Source organism: Anabrus simplex, chromosome 1 (assembly GCF_040414725.1).
Source record: "Anabrus simplex isolate iqAnaSimp1 chromosome 1, ASM4041472v1, whole genome shotgun sequence".
Lineage (NCBI taxonomy): Eukaryota > Metazoa > Arthropoda > Insecta > Orthoptera > Tettigoniidae > Anabrus > Anabrus simplex.
In genome coordinates, this window is record NC_090265.1 from 70,098,383 (window position 1) to 70,117,380 (window position 18,998).

Below are 18,998 nucleotides of genomic sequence, written 5' to 3' on the forward strand. Positions count from 1 at the left end.
CATTTGCCTGGTGTGAAAATGGGAAACCACGGAAAACCATCTTCAGGGCTGCCGACAGTGGGGCTCGAACCCACTATCTCCCGATTACTGGATACTGGCCGCACTTAAGCGACTGCAGCTATCGAGCTCGGTGTGTACCTTAATTAAGGCCGTGGCCGATTCCTTTCTACTCCTAGCCTTTTCCTATCCCATCATCACCATAAGACCTGCCTGTGTCAGTGCAACATAAAGCAGATTGTTTGATAGATACTGAAGCAGAAACATGTCACTCCATAGTGTATAGCCGCACGCACGTGCGTGCACGCGCACATACACACACAGAACCCGTGGTATTGTATGTTCTTGCATTTAATATTTTATGACAGTTTTAATTATTACCGTATCAAAATATAATTCACCTCCCATTAAGATACAAACCTTGTGGATACCCTAATATTATATCTGAAGGTTCAGTTGTTTCTGAGAAAAGTGTACCTGCAAGAAACTTACACAATACCATGAGCTCATTCTTCTTTTTGAGTGACTGTACCTATTTACATATATTAAGCGAGCTAGAAATAAATAACTGCTTAATTCAATTGCGGCCGATGATCTAGATTTTAGGCCCCTTTAAACAACTGTCATCATCATCATCATCATCATCATCATCATCATCATCATCATCATCATCATAATTCATTCATAAACTACAACTGGCATAGCCCACAGTTCTAATGACGTCTAGAGAACTCCAGTTCGGTCTTATTTAATAAAATATTAACATTTCCATCCTGTAATTAAGTCCGTAGTTGGATACAGTAAATTTGAATCTCTCTTTAAGGTAATAGCTAAGGTAGAAAATGATATTGTAAATCTAAACAGCCACACTCACCCTATAAGCAACAACTTAATCTGGTAATCAGCAGTTCCATTTCTTCTTTGATTTCAAATTAATCATCTGATTTTATACAGTAGAATTTTCATTTTAAAAGAATTTTTGATAATTATTGGATTTCAGGTTTTGATTATCATACATGTGCACATTCAGTTAAGGTTTTCTACAGGCATATTTTTGTTGTGGCAAAATACCTTACTTGTTTCAAAACATTCACAAAGAACTTCCGGTGTACATAATTAGAACATGATTTTCTTTTTAGGGATGTGTGTGAATTGTTGCTGGAATACGAAGCAGATGTGGATCATGCTGACCGTGGAGGGCGAACTCCTCTCTGGGCAGCATCGTCCATGGGTCACTCGTCAGTTGTAGAACTACTGCTATTCTGGGGCTGTTATGTTGATAGTATAGACCCAGAGGGACGCACAGTACTCAGCGTGGCCGCAGCTCAAGGTGGTACAGATGTGGTGCGCCAACTGCTTGATCGAGGTTGGTTGCTTTGTGGATGTTAAAGGATATTCGGATTTAGATTACACTATTAAAATAAATGTTGAAGTTAATTACAAGGCAATTTACCATATACTGTATTGTTAGTCACATAAAGTAGTAAGTGATTCAGTTCAACACCAAAACTGTTGAAACTATGAACTGCCAATGCCGTCATTTTGACAGCTGTTAATAATAGACTCTACAGTGCTCAGAGTATAATGTTAACACTTTACTGAGTATCTAAGACATGAATATGCCACCTTTTTATTACACATTGTCTAATTATGAAGACACAAAATAGAAATAAACAAAATGTAAAGCGCATGGTATGCTTACAGAAATATTTTGACACTCTTTAAATATTCTCATTGTTTTCTCGTAGATCAGTACCGTACTGCAATGATTAATGGACCAGTCACCCTTGTCCTTGTATACCAAAATAAAAATACACAAACGCTCAAGCACTCTAAGGGAAGAACGTAGAGAGTTTGAGGGAGATATTTAGGCCTCTAATGGAGGACAGGAATGAAGTTGGCTGTCCCTCACATGATGTACTGTAGGTATACAAAAAGGAGGGGAAGGAATAGGAGAAGTTGTGGGCTAATGGTTTGGGGAGTTCAGAGAGGTATCAATGAGGAATTGATATGAACCACTGAAGATAGGACTGCAAGGGAAGATAAGCGAAAGGGAACTGTTACAGGGGAAGGCGAAGGTAAAAGGAAAGAGAAGGGTTGGGAAGGGAAACCTAGAACAGAAGATGGGAGGAGGGAGGTGGTACAGGGTCATGGGAGAGAGAAAAGGGAGGAAGTTACTTTTGCAGCCATCAGAGAAGATAAGGGCAACCAGGAGGGGAGGGGATCTAATGATGTAGGTGGGGTTGAAGCTTTGGCCGTAGGGGACTCAATTGTTAAGCATGTGGGGAAAATGTAAGGAGAAAAGGAAACCAGGGTAGAATGTTATCCAGGAATAGGTTTAGATAGATGTTGGGGTAAGTAAGAAGGGAAGGAGGAAGGTGGGGAGAAGGTGATAGTTTTTCATGTTAGTACCAACAATGTAAGGCAAGCAGGAGTAGGTACTAATATAGTTGGGAATGTGTGGAATCTGGATAATGTATCACAGGAGAAATTTAAGGGAGTCCATATTGTTCTCTGGGATACTGTATAGGAAGGATACTGACTGGAGGGTGACCTGGGATTTAAATTATAATATGAAATTGGTATGTTGGAAACTGGGAGTGAAATTTGTAGGTCCTAATGGGTAATTTGAAGAAAGGCATCTTTTCCCCTTAGTTTAGAAACTGAAAATTCTCTATGGTATTGAAATTAAACTTTCCCCTGAATAAATAATTTGAAAGTATGAGATTTTTCTGTAACTATTGTTTCTGAATTTGATGGACTGGTGTATAGAATAAACCCTGTTTTAGGTCTGGATGAACAACACCGTGATAACTCTGGCTGGACACCTTTACATTATGCAGCTTTTGAGGGCCATCTTGAGGTATGTGAAGCGCTGTTAGAAGCTGGTGCCCGCGTGGATGAGGCTGATAATGATGGCAAGGGTCCTCTCATGTTGGCTGCTCAGGAAGGTCACGTCCAACTTGTACAGGCTCTGCTTTCTGAGCACGGTGCACCCCCAGACCAACGCGCACATGATGGCAAGACAGCTCTGAGGTGAGAATAGAAACATACTGTATCTCTAAACTCCATGAAGTAGTTTGGTAATCATCTGATTTTACTGAATATTTCTTTGTGCATTTTCAAAAAATTACTAACATGTCACTATCGTACATACTTTGCGGAATATGTCAGTGAGAAATGTGTCGGTCGCTTACTTGTACAACCTGCAGGTCATTGGCATCAATTGAAATGATGTACTGAGAAACAGCCATCATCTCATAATTTTCCAATGTCCAAAGTTCAGAAACATTTGCTAGCTAATAGCTGTAATGCTGCACCCCTATAATTTGAAGTTTGGGACATGTCTAGTGTAGATAAATCTGGTGATCTAGCAGGCCACAGTGAAAGTGGAATGTTGTTATCCCTTAAATAATAATAAATTTTATTGCAGCCATTGGCCAAAAAGGAATTTACATTAATAAAAAATCACATTATTCATCTTGGCGAAAGGCTGTTAGAGATTTGTGCCAACAAATCATTGCATGATATCTTTCACAGATCTTGCCACAACATTCACAAGCACAGTCTGTGACTGATTGAGAGAAAGAAGAAGAGCTGCTAGACTAAGTGGTATGTTCCGAGCTGTCAGCGGAGAGATGGCGTGGAATGACATTAGTAGACGAATAGGTTTGAATGGCGTTTATAAAAGTAGGAAAGATCACGATATGAAGATAAAGTTGGAATTCAAGAGGACAAACTGGGGCAAATATTCATTTATAGGAAGGGGAGTTAGGGATTGGAATAACTTACCAAGGGAGATGTTCAATAAATTTCCAATTTCTTTGAAATCATTTAGGAAAAGGCTAGGAAAGCAACAGATAGGGAATCTGCCACCTGGGTGACTGCCCTAAATGCAGATCAGTATTGATTGAATTTCAGTTGATGGAACTTCCTGGTTTTACACAACTTATAATGAAAGCCACGTATGGCGAAGTGTGTAACCAAATGTATGAGCTTGTATCCTCTTCCTTGACAGCCATTGTAGATCACTGTGTCTGTCGAGCAAAATTCACTCCATATGTCTCTGTTCTTTGCCCGTAATTTGTTTTATCCCTTAAAGAAGACATGTTGCTCACTGCTGTGTGTGGCCTGACATTGTCCTTTGGAATATGGCCGGGGGTTTGGCCCATGCGTTGGAATATGGCCGGGGGTTTGGCCCATGCGAACTAAGCCTGACTGGTCTCAGAACATCATTGACATAATGGACACACAGACTAGTGGTATAGCTACACTGTTCAGATAATTTTCTGTATATTCAATAACACCCTAGATCATAATCCTTACTGTATTGCAGATGTGCAAATGCAGTCCAGATGACATCACTCACCATATGAATAGAACCATGATCCACCAGAAAACACAATATTTACAATTCTTACCCCTTATTAATGCTATTCATTGCACCATTTCAGCCTGGCAGTAATGGGATAATTTGTAGTGTGTTAACGATGCAAGTCATACTCTAATAGATGGTGACTAACTTGCACAGGATATTGGATAACTTGCCACTAATGTACTGTATTTATGCAGCAGATGAAGCAGAACAGCTACTCGCTGTCATCTGAAGCTGATGTCAGTGCTCTCCTTCCTATTATTTTCTGTGTTCTTTCTGCATAACAAAAGCACTATGCCTGTGTTCATGTACAGAAAATGATGCTGAAAATATATACACTCAACAGCACAAAAATTGACCATTGCAGAAGACTTGTTTAAAAAAAATTCTTTTGGTTTGAAAGAGGAGGAATATATTGTGCAGATGGTAGAATTCCACGTATCACCTCTTCGGCCACTGGTTACCCACAGTTTATGAATATCCTTATATTTCAAGAATGTATAACATTAAATATTTCTTTGCTGGCCAATCTTCGTGCAGTTGAGTGTACCTAGTTCTTTCGGTTAAATATAAAGGGCGTACTATATTGTTTTACACTTTATTTTTTTTCTACCCAAATGAAGTACATTATTTATCAGTTGTTATCCTGGCCGCTTCGTTTGAATGGCACGACGTAAGTGCTTAAGGGTTGCCACATATGCTGCACTGTTAATCATGGTCCCAAATTCCAGCCAGTCAATGAGGATGATGCCCTTTGTGTCTCAGAACACTGTTGCCATTCGCTTGCCAACTGATTGCAGTGTTAGACATTTTTTTAGTGGTGGACTGCCCCTGTGCTTCCATTGCATCGATTGTTGTTTTGTTTGTGGCTCATGCTAATGGAGCCTAGCCATGAAGTCGGCTGGATCTTGATCATGGCGTTACAAAGGTTCTCTGCACACGTCCACACACCTCTGCTTTTCGTCTGCAGACAAGAGTCTAGGCACCCATATGGATGACACCTTCCCCAACTGTAAGTGGCCGTGCACGATCCGCTGCAGAGTGTTTCGGCTAATTCTCGTGGCTGCCTCCATTTCTGTAAATGCGATGCATTTGTTTCCTTGGATGGCCTGTTCAACCCGGGCAATGTTGGCTGGTGTTGACACTGTCACATTCCTTCCAGAACTGGTTCCCTTGTCCACAGATGTGCGCCCTGTTTTTCAACCTTCCAACCAGTTGTAAACTATTTTCCTGGATGGTGCATGTTCTCCACCGACTGCCACCAAGCGCCGACGAATTTCTGCAGTGGTCACGCCTTCTTTCCATAGGAACTAAGTTGTATAGCGCTGTCCCTGACGGTTGCTTTCCATGTTGTCTGCTCCAACACTGACAGTGTTGTTATGAAATGGCTATGACGGGTGAATTCGTTGGCCCCTGTGCATGTGCTGCTACCAAACGGTGGAACAAGATACTAGTTATACGTCACCACCTTCAAAAATGAAATGTGAACCATACCCGGACGTACAAAAAAAAAAAGTGTAAAACAATATAGTATGCCCCTCATACATCAGAAGAGTTGAAAGTAAAAGCTTCCACTGTTCAACACTAAGTGGGATAGAGTGGTTAGATCAATGTGTAGTAGCCTTTGTGTCCAGGAATTGCCTAGTACTTAATTTTAGGATAGGTTCATGAGTTTTCTAAATTTTATAATTCCTGATGGGGAATTGAACCCACGTCCTTCCGGGTGAACTAATCATGCCTTGACCACCTCAGTTAGGCAGTCAACTTATAGAAAAAAAATGTGGAAGATTTTGTAGCTGTCATCAGTTTCATTTTAAAAGAATAAAATGTGTAACAGTACAAATTACGTTTTAAGTTATATTCCTTAATTCATCATTTTCTGACTCCAGTTTCCCAGGTGTGGTGAACAAGTGCTTGCCATCTTTTCCTGTCTGCATATATCTTCTGTTCAAGGACATATTCCCATCTGAGTATTTTCTGACAGGTCTCTTGCTCTTCATTCTCATGTGCCCATACATTTTGAGAATAAATTGTGAACTGTGCCAAAGATGTATAGAATTAGTTGTGTATTTGTTAAGGTCAAGGTGTTGAATACATTTTGTTATTTCTGTTTAATGACTCAGTAAGTTTTATTTTTTGTTTTTCATCAGGAGTATGTCTAATTACTGGTAAACAGATTATGGACTTGTCTTTTCTGAACTCAGTATTTCTATACCAATAGGCTGGCAGCCATTGAAGGTCACTGCGATGTTGTGGCTGGTCTCCTAAACCATGGTGCTGATGTAAACATGCTGGATGCTGATGGGAGAAGTACCTTGTACATTTTAGCACTGGAGAACAGGCTGCCTATGGCACGCTTCCTTCTGGAAGAAGGGGCAGCAGATGTGGAGAGCAGAGACTCAGAGGTGAGGAGTATAACTTATACACCAAGTACGTTGTGTAGATGGTAGTATACAAATATGCAGAGATTGCCCTTGTTTTTGAGTGTTTTCATGGTTGTTTTTGTCTTGTCATTTCTTTCTGTTTCTTTCTTCTCACACTGACCTCTCATTATCTTTATTCTGTTGCATGTTCTTTTTCATCTTTCTATAGATGATGTGATTTGTAGTTTGTTCATTCCTTCTCATTACTTACATTGACCCAATAGGATTCTTTTCTCCTTCTGCGTTTCCAGTCATTTCCCACCTATGTTCATCTTTATCTTTTTACCTCTTCCTTTTTTTCCCAACTTTATCCACCTCTTCACATCCTGCACTTCCTATACTGGGCCAGATCTGTCACAATGACCCTGCAAAATGTTCTGATGCCCTCTCTCCAATGAAGCACGGAATCACAAACAAAATTAGGGGCTGAGAAGAGAGCTTATCTATTTGAAGATGTGTATATTATCCTTTTGTTCTCTTGTTCTCATGTTTGTCCTTGTCTCCCCTTTTTGTAGCTCCTTTTTTTTTTTTTAATACATTTGCCTGTTTTATGTTCATCTTTTTGTTCCTTTTCTTGTCCTTCCCGTCTGTCTGTCTATATACAGGATGGTCGGAAATAATGTGAACTGTGTATATGAGCATTATGGTGTTGCTTGTACTGATAACTAATTTGAAAAAATTATGTCAATATCACGCGTCATCGTCATTTTATCAGCCAATCAGATCGCTTCGCGGCCGAATTCAAATGGGCTTCTTGATTTATGAGTTTCATTTCTGTATTGACAGATTACACATGTGCAGATAAGAAAGGATTTCCACCCTGTCAATACTGTTTATTGTAAGAATTAGCGTACAGTACTGGTTTCGACCCTAATTGGTCATCATCAGCTGAACATAAATACCTTTATATATGTATCAAACAATGATTGACATTACCCTGTCTAAAGGAGGATGCTGTAAAGAGACACCATATCTGATTGTGTCCAAATTGGGCATGTTGAGTGTGAGTTAGTTATGTGTTATGATTTGACTTTCAGGTACATGGGTACAAAGCTATCTTCTTCAGGACTAGCTTAAATCTAAGTTATATACACAAATACAATAAACAAATTAAAATATATAGAACATATTAAAATACATTAAAATAATGAGTATAAAACATTTCATGGACTTGATAGTGCATGTCTAGAGTATGTCTTCGTTCCTGTCTTTAGAGTCCATAGTTGTGCGGTACATAATCTGGTGCTTGCGATCGTCGGTAATGTTGTATACGTCTCTTAAGAAGTCTTATTGTGTACTTAAATGATGTCTTCATGTGTATATATGATAAACTTATTTTGTTGTTAACAAAATCCGATTACATAGACAGAGGTAAGTATGTGCAGCTGTGAGTGGAGTCTTATTCCTTGAGTTTGGAAGCAGATGATATGGTCTTGGTCATTCGTGTATTTTTCTTCATGTTAGGCTATTGTGGTGGCTCCTTCCTCGTCTATATCTCTGTGCTGGTGTTATAGTTGTTGTTGTCATGGCTGGGTTGCGTACGATCTGAGAGCTTGTCGTGTACCATCCTATCTTCCAAAGATACAGTGTTGTGATATGGACCCTAAAGACGGGAATGAAGATATACTCTAGACACGCACTATCAAGTCCATGAAATGTTTTATACTCATTATTTTAATGTATTTTAATATGTTCTGTATATTTTAATGTGTTTATTGTATTTGTGTATATAACTTAAATTTAAGCTTAGGATAGATGCTGTTCTATTCTAGGCTCCCTCTTCTAGTACTGGTCTTGATAAAATCTGTTCATCTTGCTCTGGATCTCCCTCTGTCTCTCTTTCCCTCAAATTTCACCTCTATCATCTCTTTTATTACTCATCTCTCCCCCATTTTCTTTACATGTCCACTGGGCGAGTTGGCCATACGGTTAGGAGTGCGCAGCTTGAGCTTGCATCTGGGAGATAGTGGGTTCGATCCCCACTGTCGGCAGCCCTGAAGATGGTTTACCGTCGTTTCCCATTTTCACACCAGGCAAATGCTGGGGCTGTACCTTAATTAAGGCCACAGCCGCTTCCTTCCCATTCCTAGGCCTTTCCTATCCCATTGTCGCCATAAGACCTATCTGTGTCGGTGCAACATAAAGCAACTAGCAAAAAAAAAATAAAAAAAATTTACATGTCCAATCTATCTTAACTTTTTCTTCTCTGTTCTCTCAGTCAACTTTTCTACTCCAGTTCCTTTCCTATGTCTTCATTTTTCATTTTCTCTTTCTTATTACACTTCTTAAAAATTTAATTTCACTGGCTTGAACATTCCTTTCTTCTTTTCACTGCCCAGGTCTCTGCTGCGTATGTCAGTATGGGTGTACAGTGAATCTTGAATATCACTTCATACTTCCACACTAGATTCCGTACATTCTGGTAGAAGACATTTGCCTGTTGTGTCCTTTTATAAATCTTTATATCCAGCCTTGCAGTTTGCATTAGTTCACTTCCAAGGTCTTTGAAGCTGTCCACAATTTCAAGGTTCTGACCTCTAATATAGTCACTTTTTCTACTCTGTTGCTTCTAGTTATTATCCATTTTGCTCTTCTCCACGCTGAATTTTGTACTGTATTTGACAGTTTTCTCATTCAGTATCCAGTTGTTCTTGCACTTCCTTAGTGTCCATTCTCCCCACTACAGTATCATCAGAAGATAGCATTACCTTCATCTCTCTTTCATCAAATGCTTCCTTTGACTCCTTCACAGTTTCATCCCTTACTGTTCGAAGTTATAGTGGTGACAGCATGCTTCTCTGTCTTAGGCCAGAAACATTTCTAAACCACAACATCCTCCCAACTTGGGTTTGAACATACCTAAAACGTTTGCCATTGCTCGTAGAATTTCCATAGCATTTTACCAACTCCCTTTCTTACCATGGTTTCCCCATACTTTTTCCCTGGGTACACTATGATATGCCTTCACTATATTAAGAAATTTCGTCACTATAGTTCAAAAGGTATTAATTAGCTACACGCTGCTACACTGTTTTAAACACAACGCACGGCCTTGAGGCCACCAGTCATGTGTCAGCAGCATGCAGGATGTCCGGCTCCATGGCTAAATGGTTAGCACGCTGGCCTTTGGTCACAGGGGTCCCGGGTTCAATTCCTGGCAGGGTCGGGAATTTTAATCACCATTGGTTAATTTCGCTGGATGGGGGCTGGGTATATGTGTCATCTTCATCCTTATTACGATACACAGGTCACCTATGGAAGTCAAAACAAAAGACCTGCACCTGGTGAGCTGAACTTGTCCCCAGACACTCCCGGCACTAAAACCCTTACGCCATTTCATTTTTTTTAGCATGCAGGATTCCAACTTTCCTTTAGCTACCACCTTTTTACATCTCCTTTCGCTGGTATTTCCTTTTGCTTTCTTCTTTGTTGTCCCTGTCCCAATGTTATTTCTGAAATGGTTCCAAGAAATTTACCTGCTGTTAGTACTGAATCCTGTTATAAATGATTGACCATTTAACCAAGTTTGGAAGTGCAGCATAATAGATGGAATTGCTTACTTCAGCTAGCAGAATTTTGACACTGACATTATTTCTAAGCTAAATTTAAGGTATAGGAACAAAGGGGAGTGTTTGAATAAATATTATGTACCTTCCTTGTATACAAAATGGGTTATACTCTTTTTCTTTTCTGTCCAGAATATCAATAGGTATAGAACTTCTGTGAGTTTTTATTGAGTATGTGGAGGACCTGTTGGAATGCAGTGGCTGTGTAGAATAATGAAGATAGTATGGACTGATGGAGAGATTCCTGATGATTGGACAACGGCAATTATTGTACCTATTTAAAAAAAGTTAATAAGACAGAGGAATAGTTTTACTGTGTCATTGCATGAAGATTGATGAAAAAATATTCTTACAAAAATCAAGAACAAGATCGATTCACAATTAAGAGAAGAACAAGGATTTAGACCTGGAAGATCAACTATTGATGACATTTTTACAGCTAGATAAATAGAAAAGAAATGGGAATTTGGAAAAGACATCACAGTTACTTCATAGATATACAAAAGGCTTATGACATGGTTAGAAGAGATATGGCAAGGGCTGAATAGAATGGAATTGTCAAGAGAAATGCAATTCAGAATTAGAAACATGTATAACAAACATCTGAACTGTGTTATAATAGATGGCAAAAAATCAGAATAGTTTAGAATGGACAGAGGAGTTTGACAAGGAAGTGTACTTTCACCAGTGCTCTTTAATATAATGATGGACAACATTATGAGGAAAGTTTGCCAAGGGTCAACAGCAAATGATATGAAAGTCATAGCATATGTAGATAATGTAATGATATGGGAAGAAAATGAACAAAAATTGGAAGAACAACTACAGTAAATACCTTGTAGAGGGCAATTGAAGTAGCAGGCATGGAAATAAGTTTAACAAAAAGTGAGGTAATGAAAATCAGTAGAGAAAACAAAAAATGAAGGATGTTAGGTGTAATGGAAAAATGCTTAAAGAAGTAGATGCTTTTAAATACCTAGGAAGTAAGCTAACTGGGAAAGGAAACATCAAGGAAGAAATTTTGGAGAGGATAGGAACGCTCTAATTACATAGTTAGAAATTAGAAAGTACTTACCAAAGCAAAACATCATGATATATAAATCGTATTATTTGCCAATATTGACCTATGGAGCAGAATGTTGGACTTGGACGGAAAAAAAGATCTGAGTAGATTACAAGCGACAGAGATGCGCTTTCTCTGAGGGATCTTGGATAAAACAAGGAGGGACAAGATAAGAAATGAAACCATACGAAACATGCTACAGGTCAACCCTCTAAAAGAAACTGGAGAGAAATAAGCCGAACCATTTCAGCCACGTCAAAAGAATGGGACAAGAAAGATTACCAAGAAGAACTCTGGAGTGGACAGAATCTGGAAGAAGACCAATTGGAAGACCACAAACAAGATGGAGGGATCAGGTGGAGGATGGCATAAATCGGAGAGGACTACAGTGGCAGACAGTGATGAATGATAGAATGTGGGGAAAAAAGAGAAGGTTGGAAGAGGCTCTGTGAATGACCGTATCAAGAAGAAGAAGAAGAAGAAGACGAAGAAGAAGAAGAAGAAGAAGAAGAAGAAAAAATGGAGAGCAGTTGATAGTAATATCGTTAATGAGAATGAACCACTTGGACAAATGTTCTTTGAATTAATTTTGTTTATAGGTAATATTCATGCTTTATTAATTACAAAAATAATTGAACTACAAAATTACTGCCCAGCTTTCAGCCTTTCGGTATATCACAAGGTATTTAGTATTGAGGCTGCCTGTGAATGTGGGGTCAGTCTGGTATATTTCATTCATAAACTCGCTTGTTGTTGGTTGTCTACTTTACAGCAATCTGAATTCTTTGTACCCACCTGATTTATGCATTATATATCACTGTAAAAAGAATTGTGGTAACATAATTTTCACTTGTTTCAGGGTCGGACACCACTCCATGTAAGTGCATGGCAGGGCCACGTAGACATGGTTGCTCTTCTATTAACTGTGGGTGGTGCTGATGTTAATGCCACAGATAATGAAAATCGAACTGCACTTCATTCAGCATCATGGCAGGGCCATGCAGCAATCGTACGGCTGTTACTGGAACATGGGGCTCGACCAGATCACACCTGTAATCAGGGTGCTACTGCTTTGGGTAATATAACGACGTTTATATTTCTTTCAGTGGAAGAGTTCTCATTTATAAGTTTATTGATGTGAGAAGTGACTTATTTCAATCATTGGTATCACTGGAAGATGCCCATCATTTAGTAAAACCTATCACTTTCAGTCAAATCAATCACCACTGATCTTCATTTAGGGCTGTCACCGAAATGGCAGATTCAGTTGTTTACCTAGTCTTTCTTAAATGATTTCAAATAACTGGGAAATTTATCGAACACTTCCTTGATAAATTATTCCATCCCTAATTCCTCTTCCTGTAAACAATATCTGCACCATTTTGTCCTCTTGAAGGTAGGAGACATACAGCAAGCAAAATTTCTACTAGTTTAATGTTTATCTCTCTGTTAAGTAAGGATCTCTTGGTCCTGATTGTCAGGTGTACTATTTTTATTGTATGTCTGCCCCCCTTTCCTGCTTCTGCAGACAGTTCAGGGATGAGGAATATGAATTTATATAGCAAGTGTTTTATGGCCAGATGCCCTTTCTGATGTCAACCTCAGTTGAGGAGTTACTGAAGATGAAATTAATGATGATCAGTGAAATTAGGCTAGAAGGGTGGAAGGAATCAGGTGTGGCCAATGCATGGAAAGTGTCCCAGCATTTGCCTGGAAGTGAAAAGGGAAAACCACAGAAAACCGTTCTCAGAACAGCCAACGGTGGGGTTCGAACCCAGAGCTTGGCTCCATAGCCGTAAGCATGTTAACATGCACAGCCACTCTCCTTGGTGACAGTTGTGCTATCTATAATTTCATAATTGATGAAATCTGGATTGTAGCTACAGAATGGTTACTAAGAGTCAGATTCTTCTCTTTCCTGATGGATAGCTTTTTATGATCAACTCTCTTTCAATCTTAGTACTGTTTAATTCCTTGGATTGTGGAATCTTCTCTCTTACTCTTTGTGTCCCTATACTTCAGAAGATTTTATGACACAAAGTTTATACTGATATGTTGCTGTTGTAAGTTAAGTTGTAACTGTTCACCCTCCTTAGCTACTCATTAGAGGAGATGAAAGTTAATACCTGGGGACACATGAATATAAAATAAACTATATGTGGCTTGCCCGCAAATTGCCATGCAAATAGAATTAATTATCATTCCATGGTTTCCCATTTCTCTATGTAATGTTTGGGCGCCAGCACTACAGTTTTAAACAAAACTGTAAAGCAAAATTTATATTTACTAGCATAGAGACTTATACTTCAATCACAGGGGTAGGATTTTAAATAATTAACCATTAAGTATCTCTTAAGAAAGAAAATAAACGCAATATAAAATACAAATGAATTTATTATACAAAAAAAAAAAGAGATGAATCGGAAAAGTTCCTTTAAGCTTGGAGGGAAGTTAGAATTTACGTTAATGAATTTACTGTTGCTTGCTTTATCTAATTGAAGCTCACCATTTGCAGCTTCCGTTGAGGTCATCTGTGTTCCTTGGTTACTCGCTCCCCTCTTCTTGTTGTAGAATTGGCTCCATGGACATCCTTCCTTCTGTGATGTGATTTGGGCTATCTGGACTAGCACTCCTTAATTGCCTAGTCTTTAAATTAGACATTGGCCCTATACTTGTGAAAATTGATCACCGTTGATCGTAGGAGGAGAAAATTCAGAGAGATGAATTTTTCCATGTTAGCAGAAATCTCAATCCAACTTAGCTAATCTACTGATACTATACAGACTTGTACCAAATGCCATGGACTTGAACTAAACGTACTTCTTCGATCAACGCTGATCAATTTTCACAAGTATAGGGCCAATGTCTAATTTAAAGACTAGGCAATTAAGGAGTGCTAGTCCAGATAGCCCAAATCACATCACAGAAGGAAGGATGTCCATGGACCAATCCATTTCCCTGGAAACGCTTCATTTAACCAGTTACACACAGTAATTTCAAAGTGTGGCGGTGCACCATCATGCTGAAACCATAGCTGTCGCCAAACACCAAGTGGAAAGTTTTCTAAAGCGTCAGGCGAAGTATTGCCCAGAGATGTATGATAGCGGGGCGCATTCAACTTGTCCGGCAATAGGTAAGGGCCTAAAAGTACTCCTCCCACGATTCCAGCCCATAGGTTTATGCCAAAGCATGCCTGAAAGCTATGTTCATGGGTGACATGTGGGTTGTGGTCAGACCAATAAAGGCTGTTGTGATGGTTGAAAATACCTTCCCGAGTGAAGCTACATTCATCACTCCCTATCACATTGTTTATAAAATGTTCATTATCTTCAACTTGTTACAAAAGCCATTCACAGAACTGTACTCGTTGAATGCGGTCTTCTGGCTGCTGAAGTTGAGTTAACGTGTAATGATATGGATGCAGTTTCTCGTCGTGCAACACGTCAACAACCAGTGTTTGAGATACCTGGAACTGCCTTGCAATATCATGGGTACTTCGCCGAGGTGATTGGTGAACGTCTTCAAGAATGTCATCCTCTGTTTGTGGAGTCCGTCTAGTCCTTCGACGACCTCCGTCCACTACTTGTGGACGAAGATTACCGGTTTCCCGCAGGCGTTGCTCAAGGCGACGAAAAACATTCTTATCGGTATGGCGCCTTTGAGGGTATCGTGCTGCATACTCACGAGCAGCAGCAGAAGCATGGTTATCGGATGCACCCAACACTAAAAGCATATCGACGTATTCACCGTTTGTGTACTCCATCAGGAAGCCGCCTTACATGTACTTGAGAGGACCAGTTATGGTGGCGCACTGCGTGGGTATTCGACTCATGCATTCAGTTGAATGGATCACACTGTCATGTGTTGGACTATTGTCATGTGACAACAGGATGTCATGCTTACAAACGCTATTACATGACGGGTACTAGGGACCTGACGTCATGCACACAAAAGAAAAAAACTTAAGGTAGATTCGAGCCGTAGCTCCATGGTGCATGTGGGTTCAATAACCCAGTCATCTACTCAGTGAGCTGCAACGGTGGGTACGGTAGAGTGGGATGATGCACGTTTCTCTATTACATTCCGATGTGCTGCAGGATGTGACAGTTACTGGGCGAGTTGGATGTGTGGTTTGGAAGCACGCAGCTTTGAGCTTGCATCCAGGAGATAGTGGATTCAAACTCCCCTGTCGGCAACCCTGAAAATGGTTTTCCGTGGTTTCTCATTTTTCATGTCAGGCAAATGCTGGGGCTGTACCTTAATTAAGGCCACGGTCGCTTCCTTCCCATTCCTAGGCCTTTCCTATCCCATCGTCGCCATAAGACCTATCTGTGTCAGTGCGACGTAAAGCAAATAGCAAATAGCAAAAAAAAAAAACTTCTCGTTTTCGACTTGTTTTCGAACAGCACAAGATCCGATTTGGCTATAGGAACATTTGTCTTTCAATGGGATGAGGAATCGCATGCCGACCTCCAAGTGCGGCATTTTTTTGTTCACCTTGTATATTTGTAAATTATTTTCAGACTGAGTATGGATATTTTAAATATATATAAAAATGGGTGTTCAAGAATACATCTGTGGACTTAATATGCCTAATAATTTGGGCATCTTAAAAAACTATGTTCAGATGTTTTGGTTATGTGCATGTTGTAATGATGATCTGTTCTTTACGTGATGTTACATCTTGCTGGTTATTTTGGATTTTCATAGGAATTGCTGCACAGGAGGGTCATGAAGCTTGTGTACGTGCTTTGCTGAACTATGGTGCTGATCCTAACCACTCCGACCGTTGTGGGAGAAATGCACTTCGTGTAGCAGCTAAGAGTGGTCATGATGCTGTTGTTAGGTTGCTGGAGGAATTCGCTGCTAACCATAAAGCTCAGCAGCCTCGTTCTGGAGCCAATGGTATGGTTAATTTCAATGTTTGCCTTTCTAACAATTCATTTTTAAAGGCATACATATGTATTAAGAAGTGTTGGAATGGACTGGTTCAGATATGATAAATTTTTAATTTCTTCATCAAACTGGATAAATACTTGTTATGCAGTGATATTACACAATACATAGCAAAGACAATAAGAAAGTGTAATACCGTATAATCTTGAATACCACCCACCACCGAATAAGACCCACACCCTTATTTTGAAAGAACAAAATAAAAAAATAAAAAAAAAAGTGAAGTCAAAATTATTTACAATCTTTACTCACACACATCAAATGATTAGAAAATACAAATAAAAGTAAACAAACATTTCTAGAACGATATCCAACGAGTTCATTCAGCATCATCATAATCATCACATACTGTACCTGCCAACTTTCAAAAAGAGAAATCCGGAATATCCTAAAGCGGAAAATTTTTAACACACCCATGCGTCGTAAAGTCTTGAGACATAATGAAAAAGGACGGCAAGGGGGGAGATTAGAAACAATACTAATACAAGTCAAATATATGTTATGATCACCCCTGAAATTAAATACATACACAAGGTTACATCTTCATGAGTGCTCGTCTGTTTCCACTTAACACTGGGAATACTTTCTGTGATCGTATAATACCAGGAAATTAAGCAGAATATGCCTTCCTAAAAGACTGATAATATGGTTTCTTAGTTGAACTCATTACGAACACCACTAAAAATACTTACAAATGCTTACAAATTCGTCACACAATTCCACGAGTTTCAGAACTACTGCCAATTTTACTCGCACCCACACACAAACAAAGCCTTTCACAGCTGCTACGAAGCACGGCACAGTTACTAAAGTTGTTATATATAAATTCACAGCCTGTTACTTTTCACGGATATCTTTTCTTCAAAATCATAGGCTGCTACTTGTTTGGGAACATCTCTGTGAATGAAGTAGCAGTTGAGGTCGAACAGGTGACAAAAGCATGGTGCTAATTGATAATGTGATTATCGATACATTTACCGGTCGAATTTCAAACACTGCATCTCGTATTAGTAGCTACTATCGAAAGTCAAACAAATCCGATTTGACTGCAGAAAGCGAAACCAAGTGCGGATATTCAAAATCCGTACAATAACGTCATTTATCTGTATAACTGTAAAACACACTCAACATCCGTACATTTTACGGAAAAACTGGAATATTTGGCAGGTATGCCATCAGTACCAACTTCAGAACTTTCATCACCATCACCTTCCCACAAAATGTCGTCATCGCTGCCATCCATAGCATTAGAAATGCTACATTTCCTGAAGCTCTTCCGTATGAGGTCTCCAGATATAAGATTCCATGCCGTCAAAATCCAATCGCGAATACACGACTTGTCGATATCGTATTTCCTACCAGCAGGTATTATTTCCAATAATTTCGGCTTCCCGAACTACTTTCAGTTTCTCACTCGCAGTAAAAGATCGCATACGCTTTGTGGAATTCATATTGATACTCTGAGAATGTGCGTGAGACTGACGCGAAGCGCGGAAGTAGCGTATACTGAGAGCGGAGAGGGCATTGTTGCCAAGCCGCGCCGGCAGTGATGCCCGATTTACGCGCATTCGGAAAGATAAATTTCCCAAAATTTTAAATAAGACCCACACCCAATTTTGGAAGCGATATTTTCGAAAAAACAGTGCTGGTGGTATTCGAGATTATACGGTACGTAATGATAATCAGTCCATTGTAATTAGCACCAGTGGCGTATACTGAGGGCTACCAAGGCTATTGGTGAAGCCCTAAACTCAAATGAGAATGATGGAAATCTAAAGCACATTACATTGTAAGCATCTGGCACATAGTTCGATTTACAAAACTTGAATACAATGAGAAAAAATGTTGCACATATCTCTGAGTGCAAGGCATTGGAGAAAGATATTGCAGCCCAGGCACTGCATCCCTCTCCCATCGTCTCACCTCGCACGGCTTGCTGCTGAATTCACGATCGGTGCGGGGACCCGGGGGGGGGGGGGGGGGTAGGTGTGCTAGGCGTTGGTCTGTCAGATCACTACTGCTAATGAAGGAGATATGGCTCAAAGACTCAAAGTTCTCCAGAAGTTACCGAATTGATATATGCGTTCCTCATCGTATGTACTTCCTCACCTCATACTTCTGACTTCATTATACAGATAACAGAGTGCTGGTATTTCACTCCCTTTTGCATCTGCATCCTTGTAGAAAGAAACTGCAGAGCTACTGTTATAGGAGTAATATAATTTTCTTATTAAAGGTGGATCTGCTAAAATGAAATGCACTCTTTCAGGTTTAATGTTCTCTTTGGTTGATTGAAATCGAACCTGTGATCAAGGGTCAGACACAATCACTGATCTCCCGAGAAAGCTAATAAACCAGTGAACGATGGGTATGACTGCCGGTAATGCTGAAAACTTAGTAGTAGTAGTAGTAGTAGTAGTAGTAGTAGTAGTAGTAGTAGTAGTAGTAGTAGTAGTAGTAGTAGTAATAATAATAATAATAATAATAACAACAATAACAATAATAATAATTGTGCATGGCATCCGTGTAGGCTTGGTGGTTACCTAATGAGGATAAAATGAATGGCGAAGACGTGATAAACACCCAGCCCCCAAGGCAGGGGAATTAAGAGTACGAGG

At 39.6% G+C, this 18,998-nt stretch overlaps 1 protein-coding gene across 1 annotated transcript in view; it reads left to right on the plus strand.

Moving 5' to 3' along the window:
• Positions 1 to 18,998, plus strand: part of LOC136884254 (ankyrin repeat domain-containing protein 50) — a 320,592-nt gene that overhangs the window by 271,979 nt on the left and 29,615 nt on the right. The window contains exons 5-9 of the mRNA XM_068230117.1: positions 1,137 to 1,363; positions 2,787 to 3,033; positions 6,594 to 6,777; positions 12,284 to 12,500; positions 16,135 to 16,329. Of these exons, the coding sequence (XP_068086218.1) occupies positions 1,137 to 1,363; positions 2,787 to 3,033; positions 6,594 to 6,777; positions 12,284 to 12,500; positions 16,135 to 16,329 (1,070 nt within the window). The remainder of the gene's footprint in view (positions 1 to 1,136; positions 1,364 to 2,786; positions 3,034 to 6,593; positions 6,778 to 12,283; positions 12,501 to 16,134; positions 16,330 to 18,998) is intronic.